This window comes from Canis lupus, chromosome 19 (assembly GCF_003254725.2).
Source record: "Canis lupus dingo isolate Sandy chromosome 19, ASM325472v2, whole genome shotgun sequence".
In the NCBI taxonomy this organism is placed as follows: Eukaryota; Metazoa; Chordata; class Mammalia; order Carnivora; family Canidae; genus Canis; species Canis lupus.
Window position 1 is genome coordinate 43687206 of NC_064261.1, and position 22865 is coordinate 43710070.

Consider the following 22865-nt stretch of genomic DNA (forward strand, 5'->3'; position numbering starts at 1 on the left):
AAAATAAATTGCAAACTGCAATTATCACCCACAAGAAGCAGCTATAAAAAAACTACTAAATACATGTCTGTTAAAGTGGATACAGGTATAAAATGCAAATTCTGCATACACAAGTGAGGTTTACTTGCAACAGAAAAAGTCTCCATTTAAAAACTAAGTAGTCATTTTTAAATTCACTTTTATTAGAAAATAAAAATGAATTAGCTTTAATATTTGAAGTGATAAGTGCTATAAGAATTGGATTTGATCTTATTTTTTTACCCAATTTTCATGTTCATTTTCAATTCTAATAGAATTCTTATTGGTGTGATTTGCCTATTTTATTTTTATTTATTTATTTTTTATTTAAAAATTTTGTATTTGAGTATAGTTGACATACAGTGTTACAATAGTCTCAGGTGTACAACATAGTGATTTAACAAGTCTATATGTTTTGTTATGCTCACCACAGATGTAGCTACCATCTGTCACCATACAATGCTATTACAATACCTCTGACTATATTCCCTATGCTGTATCTTTTTAAATAAATTTATTTTTTATTGGTGTTCAATTTGCCAACATACAGAATAACACCCAGTGCTCATCCCGTCAAGTGCCCCCCTTAGTGCCCGTCACCCATTCACCCCCCACCCCCCGCCCTCCTCCCCTTCCACCACCCCTAGTTCGTTTTTCTAAAAGTCAGTGGTATTCAGGGGATATATTGTTGGCTGCATTAATTAGACTCTAAAAAATTAAAAAAAATCCCTTAGTAAGATAACTTTAAAATGTAACATTTTTATCAGAATGCTTAATGATAGGATTCTGAAATATTTGGATTATTTGCTTCCATTTCAAACCTCACTTAAAATTGTGTTTCTATGTAGTGGCTTCTCTCTAAGAATTGTAGAGTAGCTAGTCTTTTCTCTCACTACATTAGGAAAAAATCAGCAGCAAATGGTTGGTTGCATAAGCCCTAAGACTTACTGGAATAACCACTAACGAATTGCATTAACTGTTCTTCATTAACTTTTTCATAAAAATGAAACAAATGAAGTGATAACTCTTTTCTTCAGGAAGTACTGCTGACAACAAAAATATCTGATCCACAATTTGTGTTGTTGTTGCTGTTCTCACTATTGTTGAATTTTTAAAATTAAAAACAACTTCATGTAAAAAAAAAAAAACTATTGGGGTTTTTAAAAGTTCTATATATTTTAATCATATCATCAGTGATACTAACTTGGGAAATAATTTAATTATATGAATAATATTTTTAGGGAGTGGATTTAGGTATTCATTTAATTGGTCTGATTGTTTTTTGGCATTGACTAAATATAATTATAGGTTTTCTTATATAAACTTTGAAATGTTTTATTCCCTTTGCTATTAAGGAAAGCTGATTTTTTGAGATGTTCTGTGTATCAAGTGTCCTTTTCTGTTTGGCTACTGAGGTTTAGCAGCTTGTATGTGGCTTAGATAGTCATCATCATTTCTACTAAGTCACGTAAGGCCACAGTGTTAGGCCCCAACAGAGTGACTCTTGGGCCACTCCAGAATAAGGGGCTGGAGGTTATTTCGGGATATTCTGAAGTTTAAACCAGAAATTGGTCTAAACTAAACAGTACTAACTGAAATTGTATTTAAAAAGTTTTAACAACCTGAGATTTCTCCCTTAAATTTTCTCTCTGTGAATAGTTTGCTTATTTTGCCTCTTACAGAGACTTAAATTTCTAGTTCTCTATAGATAATGCATTGTATTTATACAAATACTTAGGGGATTATTATTAAAACAATACACTTTGTAAAGAAAGAAGAAACTGCAACCTGTGCCTCCAATTATACATCAGAACCTCCTGATGGCAGCTCACACCAATTGCACAAACACCCTTGAGTGTGTTCTCATTGCACTACAGGACAAGGGCAATAACAACACTTACTATGTACCAGGAACTTCTCCCATTTAATCTCCATAACAGTGGTCTGGAAATATTAGTATTTCCATTTAAAAGGCGAGAAAACTGAGGCATCATGAGGGTAAGTAACAAACCCAAGATTATTCAGCCAATTTAAAGCAGTTGGTGTTACAGTCAAAGTGAAACTGGTTTCAGAATCAGAGTGGTTGAGTGCCCTCAACCACTACACACACTGTCTGCCTCAAAGTGCTCTGATTTTTTGCACTGTACAGTTCTTTAAGCTGGGTGAGCTAGTATTAGCTTCTTCATTCTGAAAATAAGCACACCCTAAGAGGAATTTAGCGTTTTGCCATGAAGTCACTGCTCCAATTAGAAAACCAGCAGATTCAAAACACAGAATTCTAGGAACACATTTAGTCATAGTTTCTTTGACAATTTTATTTTAAATAACAGAGTGACTCAAATATAACAAAATCAAATCTTAGGATTTCATATGACTATGATACAAAATTTGAAAGTAGTAATATCAAGTCCATGTAACTACCTACCATTGGGTATACATCTTAATATCTTTAGTAGAAACAATTACATGTTGGAAAAAAATAACTTTTGGAAGGGAATTATTTAGATTATATAATTTTTCAATTAAAAAACTCTAGAAAATTACTTTTTGTCCAATTCATCTTTTCCCTATCACTTGCTCTGAGGAATGGGAGAGGAGCAGAGATGGTGGCAAAGCAGATTATCTAGGAAGATTTGTTTATTTGTTTAAACTGTATATATCTTAGTCTTTGCCCTATGCCACAATCACTGTGCCTTCTTGAAATATGTCAGATCTCTTCAGATGATTGTGCTATATCCATTCGTGATTTGAACCATTATTCTGTGTGGGGCTTTGTAAAAAGTGGTTTTCAGCATTGTTTTTGTTTCTCTTTTGGCTTCTATCTGTATCTCCTATCTCCGAAGTTCTCATTCTCAGAATATAGATCAACTACTTTTCCTTTACTATGTGATCCTCTATATAATGTATGGAATGGTCATCATGCTATGCTAAATAACAACAAAAAAATGATGCTTCAAAAATGGTTTAAGTCAATAAAATTCAAGCAAAGCCTTTACAATAACTTGATGATGTATCTTAGAACGTGGTATCTAGACCTCTACTCACCTGACTGGCTGTGCAGTTGGATAAGCAAGTTCTATTGTCAGCTGCAAGATAGAAGTTGGTGGGACATGCACAGGTATGAGTCTTTCCAGGGGCTAAAAGGCACAGATGACTGCAACCTCCGTTATTTATCATACAGAGATGTTTGGAAACTACAGATGAGAAAGAAACAGAGAAATCAAGGCCCAAATGTAATATGGGATTAGAGACAGGCCATTTACACTTCATAACTTGTAGAACTTTGTAATCAAGAAGCCATCAAGATCATACATATAATTAATTGTACTCGGTTATAAATTCTACCTGTTGCCCAATGGCATTCATTTGACCATTAAATAATTTTAAGGATGCATTTCCACAAGACAAGTGTTTTAGTAGAAAAAAAATTGTCCATCAGAAAAATGTAGACTAGAAGCATTTTGGATGAAGACATACATATGTTTAGAAATATAAATGTAAAATAAAACAATGAAACAATGATCTACAACTAATAGTGTAGTGACTGTTTTCTAAGCCAAATAGTGTTTTAAGCAAAATAATCAAAACTTTATTCCATAAGGTCTGATAGAATTCCTACTAGACATATGCTTAAATAAACTGGATATATTTATCATTTGTAGAGCCCCAGAGATACATAAACATAATTCCTTTCACCCAGCATTCCAGAAAGTAAGGATCCTATAACTATTATGTAAGTAAGTCATTTCAAGAATGCATTCTCTACTTCTCCAACTACAGGTATTATTGTCACTTCAACATAATATCTCAACAAATTAATAATTCTCTGTACTATCATTGAGCTTCATATTCCTTAAGAGATGTATTCACATTCCTTAATAGACATACTTGAAATCAACTGATTTCACCCTATACAGTTGTGCTAAATAATGAAATCTGGTACTCTTTCTTAAAGCTTAATTTACACTTAACCATGGAAGAAACAAAAATGGAATGTTACTAAAGATGTTGATGCGTTTATGGAAATCATGGAAAGAATAATTACCATCAGGTTGTCTATAAGAATGATACACCTGGATATCTGTGATGGCATGCCATGAGTTAATCAGTGACAGTCTGTCTGCTCCCGAGGTTTTATGGGCACGGCTGAGTGACTTGGTTTTCCCATCAGTCCAGTAGATGTAGTCTTCAAACAATGTTAGTGCAATCACCCCTGGAATATCTTGATTAGGGACTGTAATAGGAGATGGTAAGATTAATGTTCAGTCTTGGAAGACTGCCAGTTAAAATATTCAATACTACATGGGCTGACAGATACAACTGCTACAGAACTTCATGTGAATAATTGCTGTGACAACCTGTCAGGCCAGCAAGGTTCTTTATTACCAGATAAGAGAATGCAGGGTCTGGCGCAGGAGTTTACTTTGCTCAGAGTTAACCTGATTTGACCACTGGGAAGAATGCAATCCTGCTCACGAGTAATGTCTGCTTCACCAGAAACAAATACCATCCAATATTTTAGAAAAATATATATATATATCCATCCAGTTGTTCCCAACTTAAATCCTTAAATCTACAGGTCATTGTACTGCTTTCTCCCACCTCCAAATTGATTAAATTATATATCCAGGATGAAATGTTTATCTACCTGGAGAAAGAGTGACTCTAAGCCTACTATAAACTATTTTAGTCACTGAGATTTTATGAGTATCTTTACATGCAAGATGAGCTGGGAAAGTGATGGAGGAAAATAATGTGACAGACAACAATGCATTAGGCAGATTTAACAGCCAAAAAACTGTTTAGTTGCAGGTTAAAATTATTTCATGATTATACTTTCATTATAGGACTAAATTTAAATGTAAATAGTAGATTAAGCATCACGAGTGTGAATTTTTCATTCAAGAGATTCCAGGGTCCTATCAGGCACATGGGATATGATAAATTTGTTGGTTGGTGATTTAACGTTAAGTAATTTTAAAATGTGATAGAGTTTTCTTTCAAAATTTTTTCAAAAACTATAAATAAAGAAAATGGAAATTCCTTAATTTACATGAGCTTTACAATGTTTCTCCATATTTATTTTCAGATCTACTTTTAGAAATTCTGAGAAACTGTTCATTAATGAAAAAAGGTACTATAAGTCCAGTAATAAATACTTTTTATAGATTAGATTTTCATGACCAAGAATTAATATTTGGCATATTCCTCATTCAGGAGTAACTGAAAAACTCAAAACTTTTGAACTCAAAAGTTCAAATACAATTTGTTGTTTTTATTCAGCTGGGCCAAATGTGCTCAGAGAATGCACTATGACACAGAGAAAATAGAAATAAAAGCAATAAGATGAGACTCCTCCAAACAGGTGACACTTTAAACCACTAATGACTATCACTGTAGGATCTAACCAGAAATCCATCTCAGAGTAGATACTATGCCTATAAAGTAAGCAAAAACTCAAGAAAAATCCATATGTGTATACTTTTGATGTAAGCACTGAAACTGAATTGTCTGTGTACTCCTATGGACATGAACCCTACTGCTAGGATGATAAGTGGAACAGGATAGAAAGATGCAAAGGACACTTTACCAGAACGAATCATATCTGAATTATTTACACTAACTATTCCCACCTCCCCTCTTTGGCTGTATAAAATCATTCCAGAAAGATTTAAAAAAATGTGGTATAATGTTAATCAGGTGAATCCTGGTGATGGGTGATTACAACAATCTTTCAACATATGTGTATGTTTGGAAATCTTAAAATGAAAATTGGCAGAAAAAGTTGTAACTTCGAGAAAGTTTCCATTCAAATTTCCTTAGATGCAAAGAAAATAGTTGTATCATTAAATATGGACTCAAAAAGATAATTATCATTTAAAAAATCTCAGTCCACCAGAGATTCAATTAGTTTATACACAAAAAGTGGAATTATTGTAAGAATTTTCTTAACACCTCTAATGTTGCATAGTCTTTTAATTATTATTATTATTATTATTATTATTATTATTATTATTATTTAGTCTTTTAATTATTCAGTAAGTAACTTATAGCTGACATTTGTTAAGAATTCTAGTACCAGGGAGTTGGCAGTGGTTTTCAGTAGGTGGCCCCACAACAAAGAATGATCAGGCCCAGATATTAATAGTTCTGAGATTGTGAAACCCTGTAGTAGTAGATCTACTTTATATACCTTGTTTTATTTAATATGCATCATTTTATTGCATAGTAGTAGGTAGATCTCACTTAATAGACAAAAAAGCTAAGATTTGGACAGTTTAATACCTTGACTAAAAGGGGGATTAAAAACTGGTAAATGAAGTACTGGTATTTTAATCTAAATCAGACTCTGGCTGCTGAGTTCTTTACATTTTACCTACTAGTGCTGCTTTCAAGGAAGCCAGCCTTATAGGTTAAGTATTGTAATAGACTAAATTGTTTCCTTCTTTTCCAAATTCATATGCTGAAGCCCTACTCCCCAAGATGACTGCTTTTGGAGATAGGTAAAAGTGGGGTCCTAATTCAATATGAGCAGTGTCCTTATAAGAAGAGAGAAACAGAAACACTAGGGGAGTACACATACAGGGGAAAGGTCTTGTGATGACATAGCAAGAAGAAGCCCATCTACCGGCCAAGGAGAGAGGCCTCAGGAGAATCCAAGTGTACCACCACCTTGGTCTGGACTTCTGGCTTCCAGAAAATAAACTGTTGTTTAAGCCACCCAGCTTGTAGTACATTGAATGATAGCCTTAGCAAAGCAATACAAGTATATAAAGCAATAAGACTAATTTCATAAGTTCCATGTGAAAGTGCATGGGGCAGAAGGGTGTGAAAGGACAAACAGACTCCATGCTGAGCACAGTGCCTGACTTAGGGCTCCATCCCAGAACCCAAAGATCATGACCTGAGCTGAAACCAAGAGTCAGATGCTTAACCAACTGAGTCACCCAGGCACCCTGAAAGTCAGTTCATTTAATTACTTGATTGAAATTACTTCATATTTTCAGACATGGGGCAATTTAAGTATTGCGCACATTTGCTATCTCTAAGCTTGTAGTGACTACCCACCAGAAAATCTCTGTCATCAGATAATTGGTATACATTTATGGAGATCAAAAAGGTGAACTCTTATTTCAGAAGAAACATGGCACACAGCTGAATGTACAGAAAATGTAGAAAAGGACAAGATGACGAAATTAGTCCATTTGCCCAAAGTGACCATCTGTTTGATTTAATCCCTTGCTTGAAATTGGCTTAAAGGACAGGACTGTCACTCTTAGCCTTAAAGGCCCACTCCGGGGCTGCTCATTTGGCAAACATATTTATTTCCTAAATAGCATCAAATGCAACCTCCAGAGTATTTGTTCTAGAGAAAACAAAGTTAAAACACCCACTTACGTTAACAAGGGGAAATCCAGTCCTACATATCTAACACGTTGGGTAGTAAATCCAACATTCTATTCTCTAAGAGATGGTGATTATACAAAAAATAATGTCAGTGAAAATCAAGCAAACAAAAGTAAGCAAAAAAACAAAAAAAACACACACACAAACAAACAAGATGTTTTTATGTTGCCTTTCTAGGAGCTCAGCTTACAACTTGGCAGTACGCCTTATTTTCTTCTTGAGGACTTAAACCGCTCCAATAAGTTGACTATTTGCTTAAGCTTCTATGAAAAAAAAAATGCCATATATTAACTGCTAAATGATAAATATAAATAAATGAATATCATGTTTCCTTTTCCATAAACAGATGAAGAATTCAGCCCACACTGAGACTAAATGAGATGTTCTAAGCCAAATCATCATATATTCTGATATAAGAAACTTTCCTGATTCAGAATGAGAAAAATAAAATTGCTTATCTTTGGTTGTCTGTGTTTTTACTTATTTTTACTTTGTAAATATGTATGTATATATGTGTACATGCATTCATATATTACATATATGTACATTTGTAATATATCTATTATACACAAGATTTGTGTGTGTTCATATATAATTCATAAGTTTATAACAATAAATAAGTCCATATAAATATAAACATGGAATGTGATGGCATGAGGGAAACATTTAACAAATTCACTGAGATGTGACTGTTTATGGAAATAGTTGTCAATGTTTTCTCAAAATAACAATGGCTGTCCTTTTTAAGAGAAAAATAATATTACCGATTATCATATGTAAGACTGCACTTGCTTAATTAAAAGAGAAATGTGAAAAATAAAATTAAGGAACTTTTCATTTATAGGTATTCAATAGTCATATAAAATAAGACTGAAAAACAAAACCAAAACCAAAAACAAACAAAAAAAGACTGAAAAAAACAGACCTATTCTGTGAGCTGCAGTTTAACAGGTATTTATTATGTATTTAAAGCCTATTTTAAAGCTGCTTTCTGCAGTTAAGTCTATTCTGGATAACAGCTTTATTTATTATACTGTTGCCAGCATTTCACTCAAGTATTAGGCTCTTAATTTTTATCTTATAGACTATATCTATTAGAATAAAGAAGTTGGTATTTTGCAAAAAATACATCAAAGAAATATTCTTTGTGGAGGTTTTCCTTTTTAGTCATACTGGATGCTATCCTATCAATGTTCCTAGTAATAATGACAAATAGAATAGGTAGCAATCTGGAATGCTTTTGCCTTAACCACTGCCTCACAATGAGAGTTATTCTATTACAATACTCTTGATTATTCTTTTTTTTTTTTTTTGGATAGCATTCATCATGCTAAACAAGTGTATTCTTGGATAATATCATTCTAATTTTGTAGAATTTTTAGTTTAGATACTTAACAAAATGCACCAATTACATTGCAGTATCCATCTTTTGTAGAGTTAAAATGTCATAATTGATGCTATGGGAAGGATATAATATTGGGATAATGGCAGATTCAGCATGACTTTGCCTAATGGGTTAAAGTAGAAATTTCACTAGAGATGTTCTCTCTCTCTCTTTCTCTCTTTTTTCTTATATTTCCTCCAAGATTTACTTTAAGAATTATATGTTATTTTAAAACATTACTTTATATACAGAAATCCCTGTATTATATTATTATAAATATTATTATATTATTTATATTATATTATGCATCTATATTTATATTATTACAAATATTATATTATTATAAAATTTACTATTTAAAAATTACTATAAAAACTTTAGCAATATTTTCTAAAGTTCATAGAATACAACCACCAAATTCAATGATTATTATTATGAATAAATCAATACAAAGAGTAAGTTGAACATTACTTTTTTTTTCTTTTTTTTTAGTATAAATAATTTATATATTGTTTGGAGGAAAATACCCAAATAGTTGTCACTGTATGACTGACTAAGTTTGGAAATTTAATCTCCTAAAAATTTAAAGTACACAGCATATCAAATAAGACATTAAATTTTGTCATCTTTTTCTTTTTTAATGAATTTGAAGACTCCCATTGCTTATTCTTGGTGCCGTTATACCAAGTAAAGGCTCAAACTCCCTTACACTTGATATACTGCAAATTTTTTCCAACCTTTTCATTGTTTTCAATCTCTTCTAATCTCTTTTGTGTCAGTCAGGTTTCCTGAAGTGAACAAAGAACACATTTTTAAATTATAACTGAAAAAAATTTAATAAATGAATTATTTACAATGGTGTGGGCATGGCCAATGGACTGATGATGATGGATTGTATTTTCCAAGGTCTGTTATCACAACCTGGTAAAAGCTATAGCCTAGGGAAAAGAACCATGCAACAAGAACAGTGATCATTCAGTGGAAGAGCTCAGCCACTGCCAAACCACTGTGGTCGGGCCTGAGGGATGGGAAATAAATAAATATTCCAACATCTTCCTCCATTCACCAATCTGGCAATCCCATGGATTCAATTCAACTTGAAGCGAAGATGACAGAGCCTGGGTGATGCAGTTCACAGAAGTCCACATTCTAACATTGGCAAAGTGGTAAAGGTAGGATAACCTAGAACTTTGCCCAGTCAATATTTCCAATATTTTTTTAATCTCACATATCTCTCCCCTAATCAAATATCATCAATGACACGCATTCATGGGCAGTTTAGTGCAAACTTTCAAGCTTGATGAAAACACCCATCTGTCTTCAGAAGAGAGGATCAGGATGTTCATTAATCCTCTATTTCGAGAGACTCTGATACTAACAATTTTCCCTGACATCCTTCTAGAAAAATAATATATAACAAGCTCTGTAGAGAAGCTAGGGCATAAATTAAGGAGCAGGGCATGAAAACCCAAAAAGGGAAGAAATGAAACAAAGAAAAACAATTAGAATTGAAAAAAATGAGGTGAGGTTAAAGTAAGGATGCAGAAAGAATATGGTCTGGTAAACCCACGATAAAATTAGATGATGGAAGAAAATGGTTTAACATACCAAAGAAAGTGGGAGATCCAAGACAGGGTCAGTTAGTGGGTGGATCATGGTTTTTAGTTTATGAAAAGTGAGAATAGTAAGTGAGAAAAGGGCCCCAGTATACTAATTTCCAGACAATGACTGCTGAGCCATTGGCTGTAGGTACAAAGATCCCATCAAAAAGAATGTCCTTGATGTAACCTTTGGGCCAAGGACGTTTGTTCTATGTCAGTAATTATGCATTCCCTTCAGTGTTATTGATTGCAGAGTCCTTTTTTGTAAGTATTCCTTCAGAACCATCTATAATAAGATACGAAATATTGCATTTAATATTTGCCTCTATGAACATTTTTCTTGCCTACTCTTTAATTTAAAGTTGCTTAATGGTAATAGTATTATAAACAAAATGGATCCAAAGTCCATTGTTCAAAATGAATAAGGCATTGAGAATTGGCAAGAACACAAAGGATATCCAACTTTTCCAAATATTATGATAGAATTTCAAAATTTATTTTTTTCTAATAAAAACATAATCTTTCAAGATATACACCCATCAGTTGAAATCTTAAAGTGGATAAAAAAATTAAATTTCTTCTATTCAGCATATGTCATAGTGTATAGCAGACCTGAGCTGCTACTACTTGGGGGTCTGCTTATATGACACTGTCTTTTAAATACTGACAAATGTCCAAACAAGAGTTACACTTCCCTCCTTAATGTATTAGTGTATACTGGGACACTCAAATGTATAACTTCTTGAAACAAATATAATGTATGATGGCAAACATAGAAATTAATGCTGTATTTAGAGTTCTTTAAAGCCATTAGTAAGAGGCTAAAAGCATCCTTTGTTCATCTTTTTCTAGTATTTTGCCTCTTATTTTCTACCTTGTCACTTCAAATAATATGTATTCTCTATATAGATTAAGAATATGTGGTTTAGGGACCCCTGGGTGGCTCAGTGGTTTGGCACCTGCCTTTGGCCCAGGACATGATCCTGGAGTCCCGGGATCGAGTCCCACATCGGGCTCCCTGCATGGAGCCTTCTTCTCCCTCTGCCTGTGTCACTGCCTCTCTCTCTCTCTCTCTCTGTGTCTCTCATGAATAAATAAACAAAATTTAAAAAAAAATATGTGGTTTTAATATAATTCAACCACTTTCTGTGTCCCACCTAAATATTTTTAAAGTTATTCATAATAGAGGTCAAATATGACCATTTCAATATTTCACATCTGAAAAAGTATTCCTATTAATAAATGTGAGAGTTTATAAAGCAGATGATGCAAATTGTAGTACATTTATTTTGAAAACTAGACTATGCTTATAAATATCATCTCTTGACCAGGACATTGCTCTCTAGCCTCTAAACAAATCAACATTGCTTTGTATACTTGGTAAACATGTAGTCCTGTTGCTTTGAAAGGTTCTGAGATTTTCTGCTGGTGACACAAACCTTCATAGGCATTTGGCAATGTGTTTTTGGAGCCGATTTTCAACTATCAATACTAAATTTAGGAGGTATGATACTCCACACACATATACATTAGGAATATGTTTGTTTAAGACTCCTAATGAAAGCTGAAGCCTTAAAAAAAGAGTACTTTGCCTTTGGGACAGATATCATTTGCGCCATTTATGTGAATTTAGTATCTATCTGGTCTTCTCACATTCCTAAAATTATAAAAAAATGTTCTAGAATAAAAACAGAAAAGAGTGTAACATATTTCAAGCATTTTAAAATGTGTTCTAGGTAGTCCTAGGAACAAGTAGGGATAGGTGAGGGAATTGTCCTAGTTCCAACCTCAGCTTCTGTCCCAGTTCCAACATCAGCTAAATTCTTTTAAGAAATGTTAGAAAAACACTGATTAGATAGAAGCTTCTCTGGGTATAAACATGGAACCACACTGTGGCAAAGCAACTTGCTTAAATTAGAGCGTAATCTGGACCAAAGCCAGATCTACTGATCCCTAATACCCCACTGCCTCCTATTTAAGATGGATCAGATTGTTGAATGCAGCTGAAAACTCATGCTAGGGTAATACTCAAATTTTCCACTTAAAAAATATATGGAACATATGTGGCATTTGCAAAATAATAATCTATTTAAACATATACACAATTTAATGTAACATGTCCTATTCAAGGAACAAAACTGAAAGATATGATTGACACTGAAATTCTAAGACTTTTTAGAAATGGCAGTTAATTTCAATTTATTTTACTGTTTCAGGAACATTTCTATAGTAACTGAATTGTATTCTGCTCCCTTCCATTAACTTTTATTGTATTGTAAACAGCAGCACATCAACACCGTTGGCATAAAATAGCCTATGAAGTCTACTGTTTGTAATGGACTGTAAATGATAGGGATTTTTTTTGAAAGTACTAAAATGAAATATCCTACCAAGAAAGAAACACTCTAGAATATTGTAAAATCAGAGGGTGGTGTTTATTGGATTCCCTCCCTTTTTTGGTGAGTTTCAATGTATATTTAAATATTCTAAAGATCCAAATGCAAGAGCTACTGAGTTTCAAAATATGTGAGCACAACATGCTCCCTTTATCTTTTTTCAGTGTGTTTCCCTTTCAAAACAAAACCCTTTGTATATATTTTTATGCTATTTCACCAGTAGCATGCTGAGACCTGGATTCCTTTTCCAACATTAATTAGATGATCACTGCATGGGTTATGATTTGGATTTTTTAAATCCAAACAGAGAACCTCCCCCTCACAACACAAACTTGATTCCCAAAGCAATAAACAAATGCTCGGACAGACTACGGTATTGACATTTCAGTGTGAGGACCTTCAGGTCTAGGAGTATAGAAACAAATGAAGAGCCACAGTCAACATAATTGCATGAAATTTTAAACAATTTGTCCACAAACTAAAAGACAGTTCAGCAATAAACTGCAGTTTGGAATCATACCCAATGATTATTCTTCAGAGAAATTAGCAGTTATGAGTATATATTTTTCCAGCATTCTGGATAAAATATGTACATGACCAACTGATAACACAAGGTTAAATCATTCAAGGATACAAAGAAGAGTATTATGAAAAAATTACTAGAACAAATAGGTTTTATTCATTTATTTTTAGAACAAATATATTGTAAAACTCAAGGTCAAACATTTCTTTTTCTTAGCTCACCCTATTGTTCATACTGATCACAAACTATTTTCAGCCTTTTTGTCAAGAAAATAGCTACCTCTCTAAGATATCTCAACCTCAATGGCACATCTAACAGAATATGAAGAAAATAAAATCTGAAGTAATGTAGTTTAATACAAGCAGTAACAATGAAATTTTGTTCTAAAGACTAAAATTTTCAGGAATTTAATCATTAAATGGAAAACAAAGCGTCTGAGTTAGAGTACATATGCAAAATTATCACTGAAATTCTTTCTCAGGAAATATTGTATAGACTATTTTATAAATACTATATTGTATAAACTATTTTATAAATACTCCATTCTAAGAAGATTGCACTTTTTAGAATGCATGAAATTGATGACAAAAGATCTTTACTTTGGTCAAATTTCAGAGGTTCTGTGGCATGGATTTCCAAATAAGATCTGGAGGTTTTCCTATAGGCTGGAGATAGAGCTAGTTTGGAAATAACAGACCCTAACATTGAACTATCCCACTAAAGCAGGGTGTACGTTTTTAAGCAACATTACTTCCCCTTTACAATCCCAAATAGACTGTTCAAAAGAAAACAACAGGCCCCAAAATGGATCACTTTGGTTAAGGCCCCAAGTCAGTAAGCCAAACTTAATGCTGAATCTAACTACAGTTTCAATCCCCCTGAAATGTCACTTTTAACCAATCAGCATAGGAATTTCCTGGTCAGCACTAGGAAATCAACGGATAGATCCCTTCCGTCCCTCTTAAGAGGGCAACCTTGCCTAAAACAATGGATTCTGTGCTAATAATTTCCTTTTATCCACTCCCCCTCTACCTTTAAAAGTCTTTCCTTCTGTAGCTCTTTAGAGCTCACCTCACTTGCTAGACAGGAAGCTGCCTGATTGGTGAATCAACTAATAAAATGAGATTTTTGAAATTTACCTTTTTAAAAATTTTAGCAATACCAGAGAACGTGAATTTAATAAGATACATGCTTTCTTTTACAGTAATTGTGTTCTGGTGACTCAATTTTTTATTTCCTTGTTTCTCACATATTTTGCAATTTAACTACATCCAGTATTTAAATCAATCTGAAGAAATTCAGGTATGGATATACCTTTATTTGTATAAGTATTTATTTGTGCTGTTAATTGTTGCCTTTATAAGAGACAACAGGCAGGTTCGTTCAGTCAATTATCTGCTCAGAAATGCAGCTGTGTGGAAAATGGAAGGAAAGCAGGCTTTGCAACCGGTTAGGCCTGAGTTCAAATTCTGATTCTCCTGATTACTAATTGTTTGACTTTTCACAATTTTTTTAATCTCTATAGTCCTATTTGCTTGCTGCAAAATGGCTCTCATGGTGCTTTACCCAGTGTTTGTTGATGGAATGACTAAAACAGCAAGTGTTGCATCAAGCACAGTTCCTTGGACACAGTAAACTTCAGAGAGAAGTATGACTTTGTAAGAGGACAGTTCCAGTTCTTGGAACCCCAGCAGCAGACTAAGAAAAATTCCACTGAGTGCCAAAATATAATACACACACACACACACACACACACACACACACAGACAGACAAATCTAATATCACGTAATGACCAAGAATATAGGTTTTCTCCCCTTTTGCTGATTTAATCAGTTTGCAACTGTTCAACTTTAAAAGATGTTAATAACTTTTGCAATAATATTCAGAGAGAACTGAGGATTGGACTGTAATTTGAACTTTTCACAAAGACTAAGTAGGAAGCATTTGTGCATCACAGACCTCTAGTCTCTCTCAGGCTTAAATTGAAGACCAACCTGAGGTTAAAACTTCATGATCTGGCAAACATTTTGTAAAGGTTATGTGATCCACTGAACGAGAGGCTTAGAATTTTAGTTCTGGAATTCTCCTTTGACGCCATTTCCCCCTCTGCCCCAACATCCTTATTTCCATAGATGAGGCAACTGAAATCTAGGGAAATTACCTACACCTTTTGGGGTGAAAAAGCTAGTCAGCAGTACCTCCTACCCCACATTGCAGTCATTTGCAATCTTTCTTCTAGATAAATTATCAAGAGTTCTGAAATGCTATTTAGGGAAAGATACAATGGAGATTGTTGAATCATAGCCTTAGAATTCCTCTTATGTTGACCCTTTTGTTAAAATTAATGTGCCTCTCATCAAAACAGAGCTTTTCAAAAAGAGTCTCTAAGTTATGCTTAGTTTGGTACTTTTAAAATGTACAAATATACATGAAACTAATAAGTCATCAAAATGATGTTATTTTTCCCTAGCTAAGTGGATGGTGATATAAAACGTTGCAACTGGACCACCACTATTTCTGCTAGTTTAAGCTTACAGATGTCCCTCTCCTATTTTCTTTTCTTTTCTGTTTTTCTTACCAAATAACTTCTGAGTGTGATACTTTATCCCTATTCCCACAGCTATAATCACTTTCAGTATTTTCTCCTAAAATATTTTAACAGCCTCTAAATTGGTTACCCTTCTAGGGTCTTTCATTTTCCATGCTGCTGTAAAGTCTAATGATAGCACTCTATCAACTAAACACCATCAATGGCTCCCTATGACCTAAAGGATAAATTCCAAATTACTTAGCACACAAGACCTGTCACAATCTGGCCCATATTTGCCCTTATTTATCTAGTGACATTTTCTCTCTCTCATACAACTTCCAGTCAGAGCCAAGTTGTGTAAACCCCATGCTATTTCAAGACTCTATTACATCTTTGCACACGCTGTTCCCTCTGTGTGAAGAATCCTTTATACATTTCTCCATATGGAGAACTTGTACTAAATCTCTCAGATTTATCAGATTCCCTTACTTCAGCAATGGCTTTTCTACTCCTCCCTGTATTTCAGAATATTTTTTATATTCCTCTAATCCCAATCTAATTTATGTTTTTACTTACATATCAGTTGTTTTCCCCATTACCTACAAGTCCTTTAAAAACACAAACATATTCATCTTTGTAACTTGAGGGCCTAGCATAATGCATGAGAGAGACATCAGTGTTTGTTGAATGAATACATGAATGAATGTATGGGCAGATCTAAAGGGAAGAAATCAGAGAAACTTAAAAAAATGAACTAATGGAAATTTGATTTAAAATAAACTGTTTGACTCAGTCATCCAGTAGCATGTATAATATTCTACAGCCTCGTTATATTAAACCATATTATTATATATTAGTTCTAGTAAAAACCAGAAGAATGATATAAACAGGCATTAGGAAGAGGTTCACATGGCTAAGATTGCATCTAGATGCTCCTAAGCTGGCAAAATGACTGTTTTTGTTTGTTTGTTTGTTTGTTTATTTAATTTTGCAATGTGGTATTTAAACCAGTAGGAAAGTGGGTTGGGGTAGGGGAGGTAGCAGAGAAAGATGGATGGAACTTCTTAAGCAAACTGTAAGTCACATGTACCCTGGAGGTAATCTGATCTATTGTTTAGGGCACAGAATTCTGAATTTTAGAAGTTCTTAGGTTGGATAAGTAATAGAAAATTAATGCTTCATTATGAAATTATTGCATGGTTAAATTGCAATATGCTTGTAGAAAAAAAATCTGTCAGGGTTTGTTTTTCTCTGCTATTATAATTTGTTTTTCAAAAAGAGCCATAATTTTGAAATTTCTCATATGCCTTTCACGCTCTCAAATTATTTGGTCATGAATGGCCTACCCCACTTTTTTGATAAATTTTGCTTCTACTCTTAACAAGCAGAATAAATGAGAACAATAACACGAGTCTGGTTAACAGAAAAAGAAGAGATCAGTGACCAAATACACACAAAGGTTATTATTAACGTCAAAGTCTCAATTTCCACCTCCACATACATAATTAAGAGACCACAGTGTTCTTTATGTCTTTAGGGGGAAAGTGTTAGGGGTAAAAAACACTACTCCTCTTCACATACATAGGAAATGAATGGCTCTTTTCTCATTGGCTGTGGAGTTGGCATAATTTTGGCCACCTACAATTAGTAGCTCATTAGTGACTTACTAGGTAATTGTTGGCTTACATTCAGATACTGGCAGATGCCTGATAAGACACTTAATGAATTTTTCATTAGTCTTTCTGAGAAAGTCTTCAAGGGAAAAAATACTTCTGATTGCAGCAGCTCTTTCAGTTTCTTTTGCTCCCCCCTTGAGCCTCCAAGTATTTTCAAAATCAAATTTTAAAATGTTAACAACATCATACCTGGGTATCTCTCAGGCAAGCATTTTACTCTCATAAATTTAGTGCTATTTCTCCGTTACATATGTGGCTCTACCCAAAGTCACCACCAGTACCATGATTGCAAGACACTTCACTTATATGCATTTAATTTTGTCAAAGTTTTCAAAGCATTAGTCACCCACATATCTGACATGATTTCTAACTAACGAATAGGGGAAGGAGACAATAATTTCTAATAGACAACATTTTTAACTGCAATTTGTGTTCAAACTGAAAGTCTTGAGTGAAATTAGACAAATATTTGATGTTGTAAGAAATTTTTAACATTCATTTATCTAACAAAAAATGGCTTAAATTTTATTGTACGGTGGAAATTTTTAGCAGAAAGTAAGGCATTCACAACCACCTAGCACTTTTAGAGATGCTGAAAATAGATGGTTCATAGTTACATGGGGAAAATACTGATTGCCACAATAAAACTTTCAATTATATCATCTAAGAATGTTGCAGAACATTTCATTATTGATTCTTCAGAGAAGATATAACTGCTGAATGCTAAGTGTGGTTTTGATTTGTCAACATTACTTTTGCTGTAATTAAAATCCTAAAGTCATCTTTAAATAATTCTTCACTCAAATTGCATCCTGATGAGTTTCTTTATCTCTATAATTGGATTGCCAACACCTAAATAAGTGACTCATCCAACTGCACTTGTGATATCTCAATGTTCTTGCCCCTAAAAAAGCACCTCTAAAAGCTTTCGCCAGCATTTTTAGTTAGAATTATATATTTGTTTAAATATTACTGAGAGGGACATTGGCAAAATCATTAAATGGTGTGACTTCAGTGACTTTTATCTCTTGTTTATTTACTTATTTATGTATTCAGTGGCTTCATGCTTTTCAAGACTCCACACTGGCACACTTTTACATGGCCTCGCCTGACAATGAGATTATCAATAATCCTCTCCTACCCATCTACCCCCTTGCCCTCTTCCCTGAGGTTTTGTTCTAAGCTTGCTGTCAGAGAAGAAAGCAGCCAGAGAAGTTGAACCAGGCTATTATGTGGGCTTCCTCTGGGATCTCTCTGTGAAAATTGTGCTCTTACTCTTTGAAGATAAAAACACCTAATAACAAAGGTGACATTAGGTCAATAAAGATCAATTAAAATAAAAAAAAAAAAGCATTTATCTTCATTCTGGGAAAAATCTCATCTTTACACATCTAAAATATTTTGAGTGTACAGGGGAATCATTTGTGGTTTCTGTTGCATCCTGTCATCTCTGGATGCACCCTTTCTCCTTCCGCATGTCCTTCTCCGATGCTCTTTAGAAATCCCTCATCCCATCTCCTCAAAGACTTCCTTCCCCCTCATCCCTAATCCTAGTGTCACTTTCCTCATATCCAATTGCTTCATTCTCTTCCTTTATATTTACAGTTTTATAATCTACTCAGTAATGAAAAATAGAAAAAAATGTATCTGTAGAATTTTACATTTGTTGATATTCAAATGATTTCCTGAATGTTACTGTAATTTGAAAGCTGTTTTCCATGTTAAGTTTTGTGGCCACTGTTGATTAGATAACAATAAAATTAATCATATGTACAGTATAATTGATAACTTTTAAATACGATTACCTTACTGTCTTTAAAGAATTGTACTTAGTATTTTTAAAACACCAAGCCCTACCAGAAGGATAATAACCTTATGTTTATAAGCAAATAACCTGTTTCAATTCAGTTACGATGTATGTGTATATTAACAAAGAAGAACATTGTTCATTTACTATAAAAAGTATTCAGAAACATACAATTAGAGAAAATATTGTCAAAATGATTTTTATACATGATCACAGCAGTTCTGAATAAATACACCTAATTCTTATTTATCAATATTGTTATAAAGGAGTATAATAGTGCAATCTTGAATTGTAAAATGTATTTAAGAGAAATTATAATGAATACATATAATTGTGTATATATTTTCTTTTTTTTTTTTTTGAAGTGTGTACTTATTTTCTAAACAAATAATTTATGTACTGTTAAAGTACTGAGTCATTTGTGCTACTGGACCAACCTTTGTGTCTATGAGATCCATCCATGTTGCTAAATTCAATGTGATTTTCATCAGCCCAGTAGAGTCTATGGTTGACATAATCTATTGTTAATGCCATAGGTCTAGAAATCTTGGTTTCTATGACAACACTCTGATTGGTTCCATCCATTCCAACACGGCCAATGTGAGGGTACTCACAGCAGTCAATCCAATACAAATACCTAGGAAAGAAAATCAATAGCCATTTTGTTTACAGACACTCAGGGAGTAAAACATCATACAATATTTCACTTATTAACTCAGCTATTCCCAAATTAAGTCTTGGTATCTCTTTGAATTGTAAGTTCTAAGAAGTATATTTTGATGCAAGCTTTTCTTATGATTTTCATTAGAGTACCATTGAAATATACATATAACTTTAAATATCTTTCCTTTAGCACATAAGCCAAATATATTATATATCATATGATATTTCTCAAGTGTTAACAAATCACAGATCTGTAAAAATAACAGAGGTAAGCCTTCAAGCTGCATCTGTAATGTTGGAGGAATAATACTATCCAGATGTAGTTTTTTTCTTCTTTTTAGTTCATTATCAATGAAAAGTTCAAAATGATTCATGGGAGAGTACATTATATTTGCCTGAATCTGCATTATTCAATGTGGTAGCCTCGTGATTATCAACATTTAAATAGATTAGAATCATATAAAATTAAATGAACTGGATTGTTCCTCAGTCACACTAGCCACATTCCAGGTACTCAATAACCAATGTCTCCCAGGACGCCTGGTGGCTCAGTGGTTGCGCATTTGCCTTCAGCTCAGGGCATGATCCCAGGGTCCTGAGATCGAGTCCACATCAGTCTCCCTGCATGGAGCCCTCTTCTCCCTCTACCTCTCTTTCTCTGTGTCTCTCATGAATAAACAAATAAATAAAATATTTTTAAAAAAGAAAAACAACATATGTCAGTTGGCTACCATATTCAACAGCCATAGATATAGACCACTTCCATGACCTCAGAAAGTTCTATTAGATAATGCTGATTTCAACTATGTTATTGGAAGTTCTAGAGTAAGGCATTTCAGACAGCAGTTAAAAAATAATAAAGGGAAGAAAATTATATTGAACTAAGACTGAGTTAAATATAAATATTGCACCTCAGTAAAATATAAATAATGTATAAGTGACAAATTACTGAGAAATTTCTATTTAATTAAACCACTAAAATTTTTTTCTCAAGTAGAAAAAGTCACTTTATCTTGTTGAATATGTTTCCTTCTCTACATAACTCAAGATCTGAGTTAGAGGATACTTAATATCCTTTTCACATTCAAACACTAAAACCAAAACTTATTAAGCTAATTATTTTCCCCAGATCCATTGTTTTCTTTTTTGTAAGCATAGAATCATTGGCAATTAATTCTTCAAATTTGGAAGATGTGTAATTAAAATAATATGGTGTGAAGATTATTCTGCATGGTTTATAACTAGTATACTTAGTTTAAAATCAAAATGTTCCTTAAAGAAAAATTTTCCTTATACATTCTGATATTGATAATTGGATCCCCAAAACTGATAACAAAAAGGCAGGAGATTATTTTGAAAGCAAACATATGTCAGCAAAATACAGCTAGAAAAACACACAATCCATTCTTTTCTAGCAAATTTATGGAGGTGCACCTTACTGTCTATACTAGAGATAATGGCAGTATAGATAAAAAGGAAGAAACTGAATCAGAAAGAAGTAAAAATGCAAAGATAGTTTATCTCATTGAAATCAGAACATTCTTCCTTGCCTAACTGACTCTGAATCTTGGGAACACTAACAGCAATTTTTTCCCCTAATAGATTATATATATATATATACACACACACACACACCAGTTTCTCTCACACATGTTAGATATAACCAAATATATTTGGGCTTCCATACAACCATGCTGTTTTTGAGAACTGAATGCAAACAAAGAAAAAATTAAAGCAGCATTTCAGTAACATTCTCCACCATTACAAAGAACATGTTCAAAATGGCTTAATTAGAGGCAGTATTCATATTTCTATTTAGCTATTTACCTTATATGTGCTTGCACTTGAAATTTAAACATCCTAAAGGTAAAATATTAAATAAATAAATAAATAAATAAATAAATAAATAAATAAATAAAAATAGTTTTCTCCATCAAATGCTATCAATAAAGTATTACAAATTATTAGATGTGAATAATAATGTTTTTGGAGTCATTAAGTATTATGAATTACAAATGGTCTGACCTCCATTATTAACAGTTTACAATTTTTGTCTTTAACTTGGACCTTTTTTTTTCTCTCTCTTTTTGGCTGGTCTTATTACCATCTTGAACCAAGATACCAAGAACAGGACTCCATACTTCATGGAGTTCGACATCTGTTACATCATCAGAAAGTTTGTGAAAGAGTTCCCAGCCCAAAATCCTGTCACTGCCATTTCAGCTCTCTTTAAAAAAAAGCACAACATACTTCTCTCAATCATTCTTCACCATTGAAATGTTTGTCAGTTCAGCTCTAGTTGGAGTATTTACAGTTCTACATTTTCACTTCTGTGCTTTCATGAAATCACTGGAAGAGATCCTTCCTCTTCAATTACATAGACTTTTTCATATAGACTTAATTCACGTTGCCCCTCAATTCTCCACAAATTCTTCCTTGATCACATTTTTCAAGATAGGATTCAAGATTGAACATGTTTGAGAAATACTTTGTTTAACAAAGTAAGCATCATTTCTTTTTATTGTGAGAATTTTTAGGATGCTTTAATACAACATGGTGCTTCTCTCAGAGGGAGGTATGGTATCCCTTTCTTATCACATAGTCTTAAGTGATAGCATTTATTTTCCTAGGGCAGTTCACAGGGAACACACTTTGGGAAACTGTGCTTTAGCTCTTTCTGCTCTACAGAATTACTTTTCTTTACTGCATGTGTATCTGAACAATTCATATATTGTGAACATATATTGTGAACAAACGACTAATGATGTAGATTCTCAGGCCTCATAATCAGAGAACCTACCTTGATTAACTCAGCTGGTGTTAACAACTCTAAGAATCCCTAGAGCCATTCTTAAGTCA

The 22865-nt window shown here is 33.3% G+C and overlaps 1 protein-coding gene across 1 annotated transcript in view; it reads right to left on the reverse strand.

Annotated features, from left to right (window-relative positions):
• Positions 1 to 22865, reverse strand: part of LRP1B (LDL receptor related protein 1B) — a 1837374-nt gene that overhangs the window by 196819 nt on the left and 1617690 nt on the right. Inside the window, exons 60-62 of the mRNA XM_049097407.1 lie at positions 19781 to 19980; positions 4064 to 4252; positions 3064 to 3212 (exon numbers count right to left, since the gene is read on the reverse strand). Coding sequence (XP_048953364.1) covers positions 3064 to 3212; positions 4064 to 4252; positions 19781 to 19980 — 538 coding nt within the window. The remainder of the gene's footprint in view (positions 1 to 3063; positions 3213 to 4063; positions 4253 to 19780; positions 19981 to 22865) is intronic.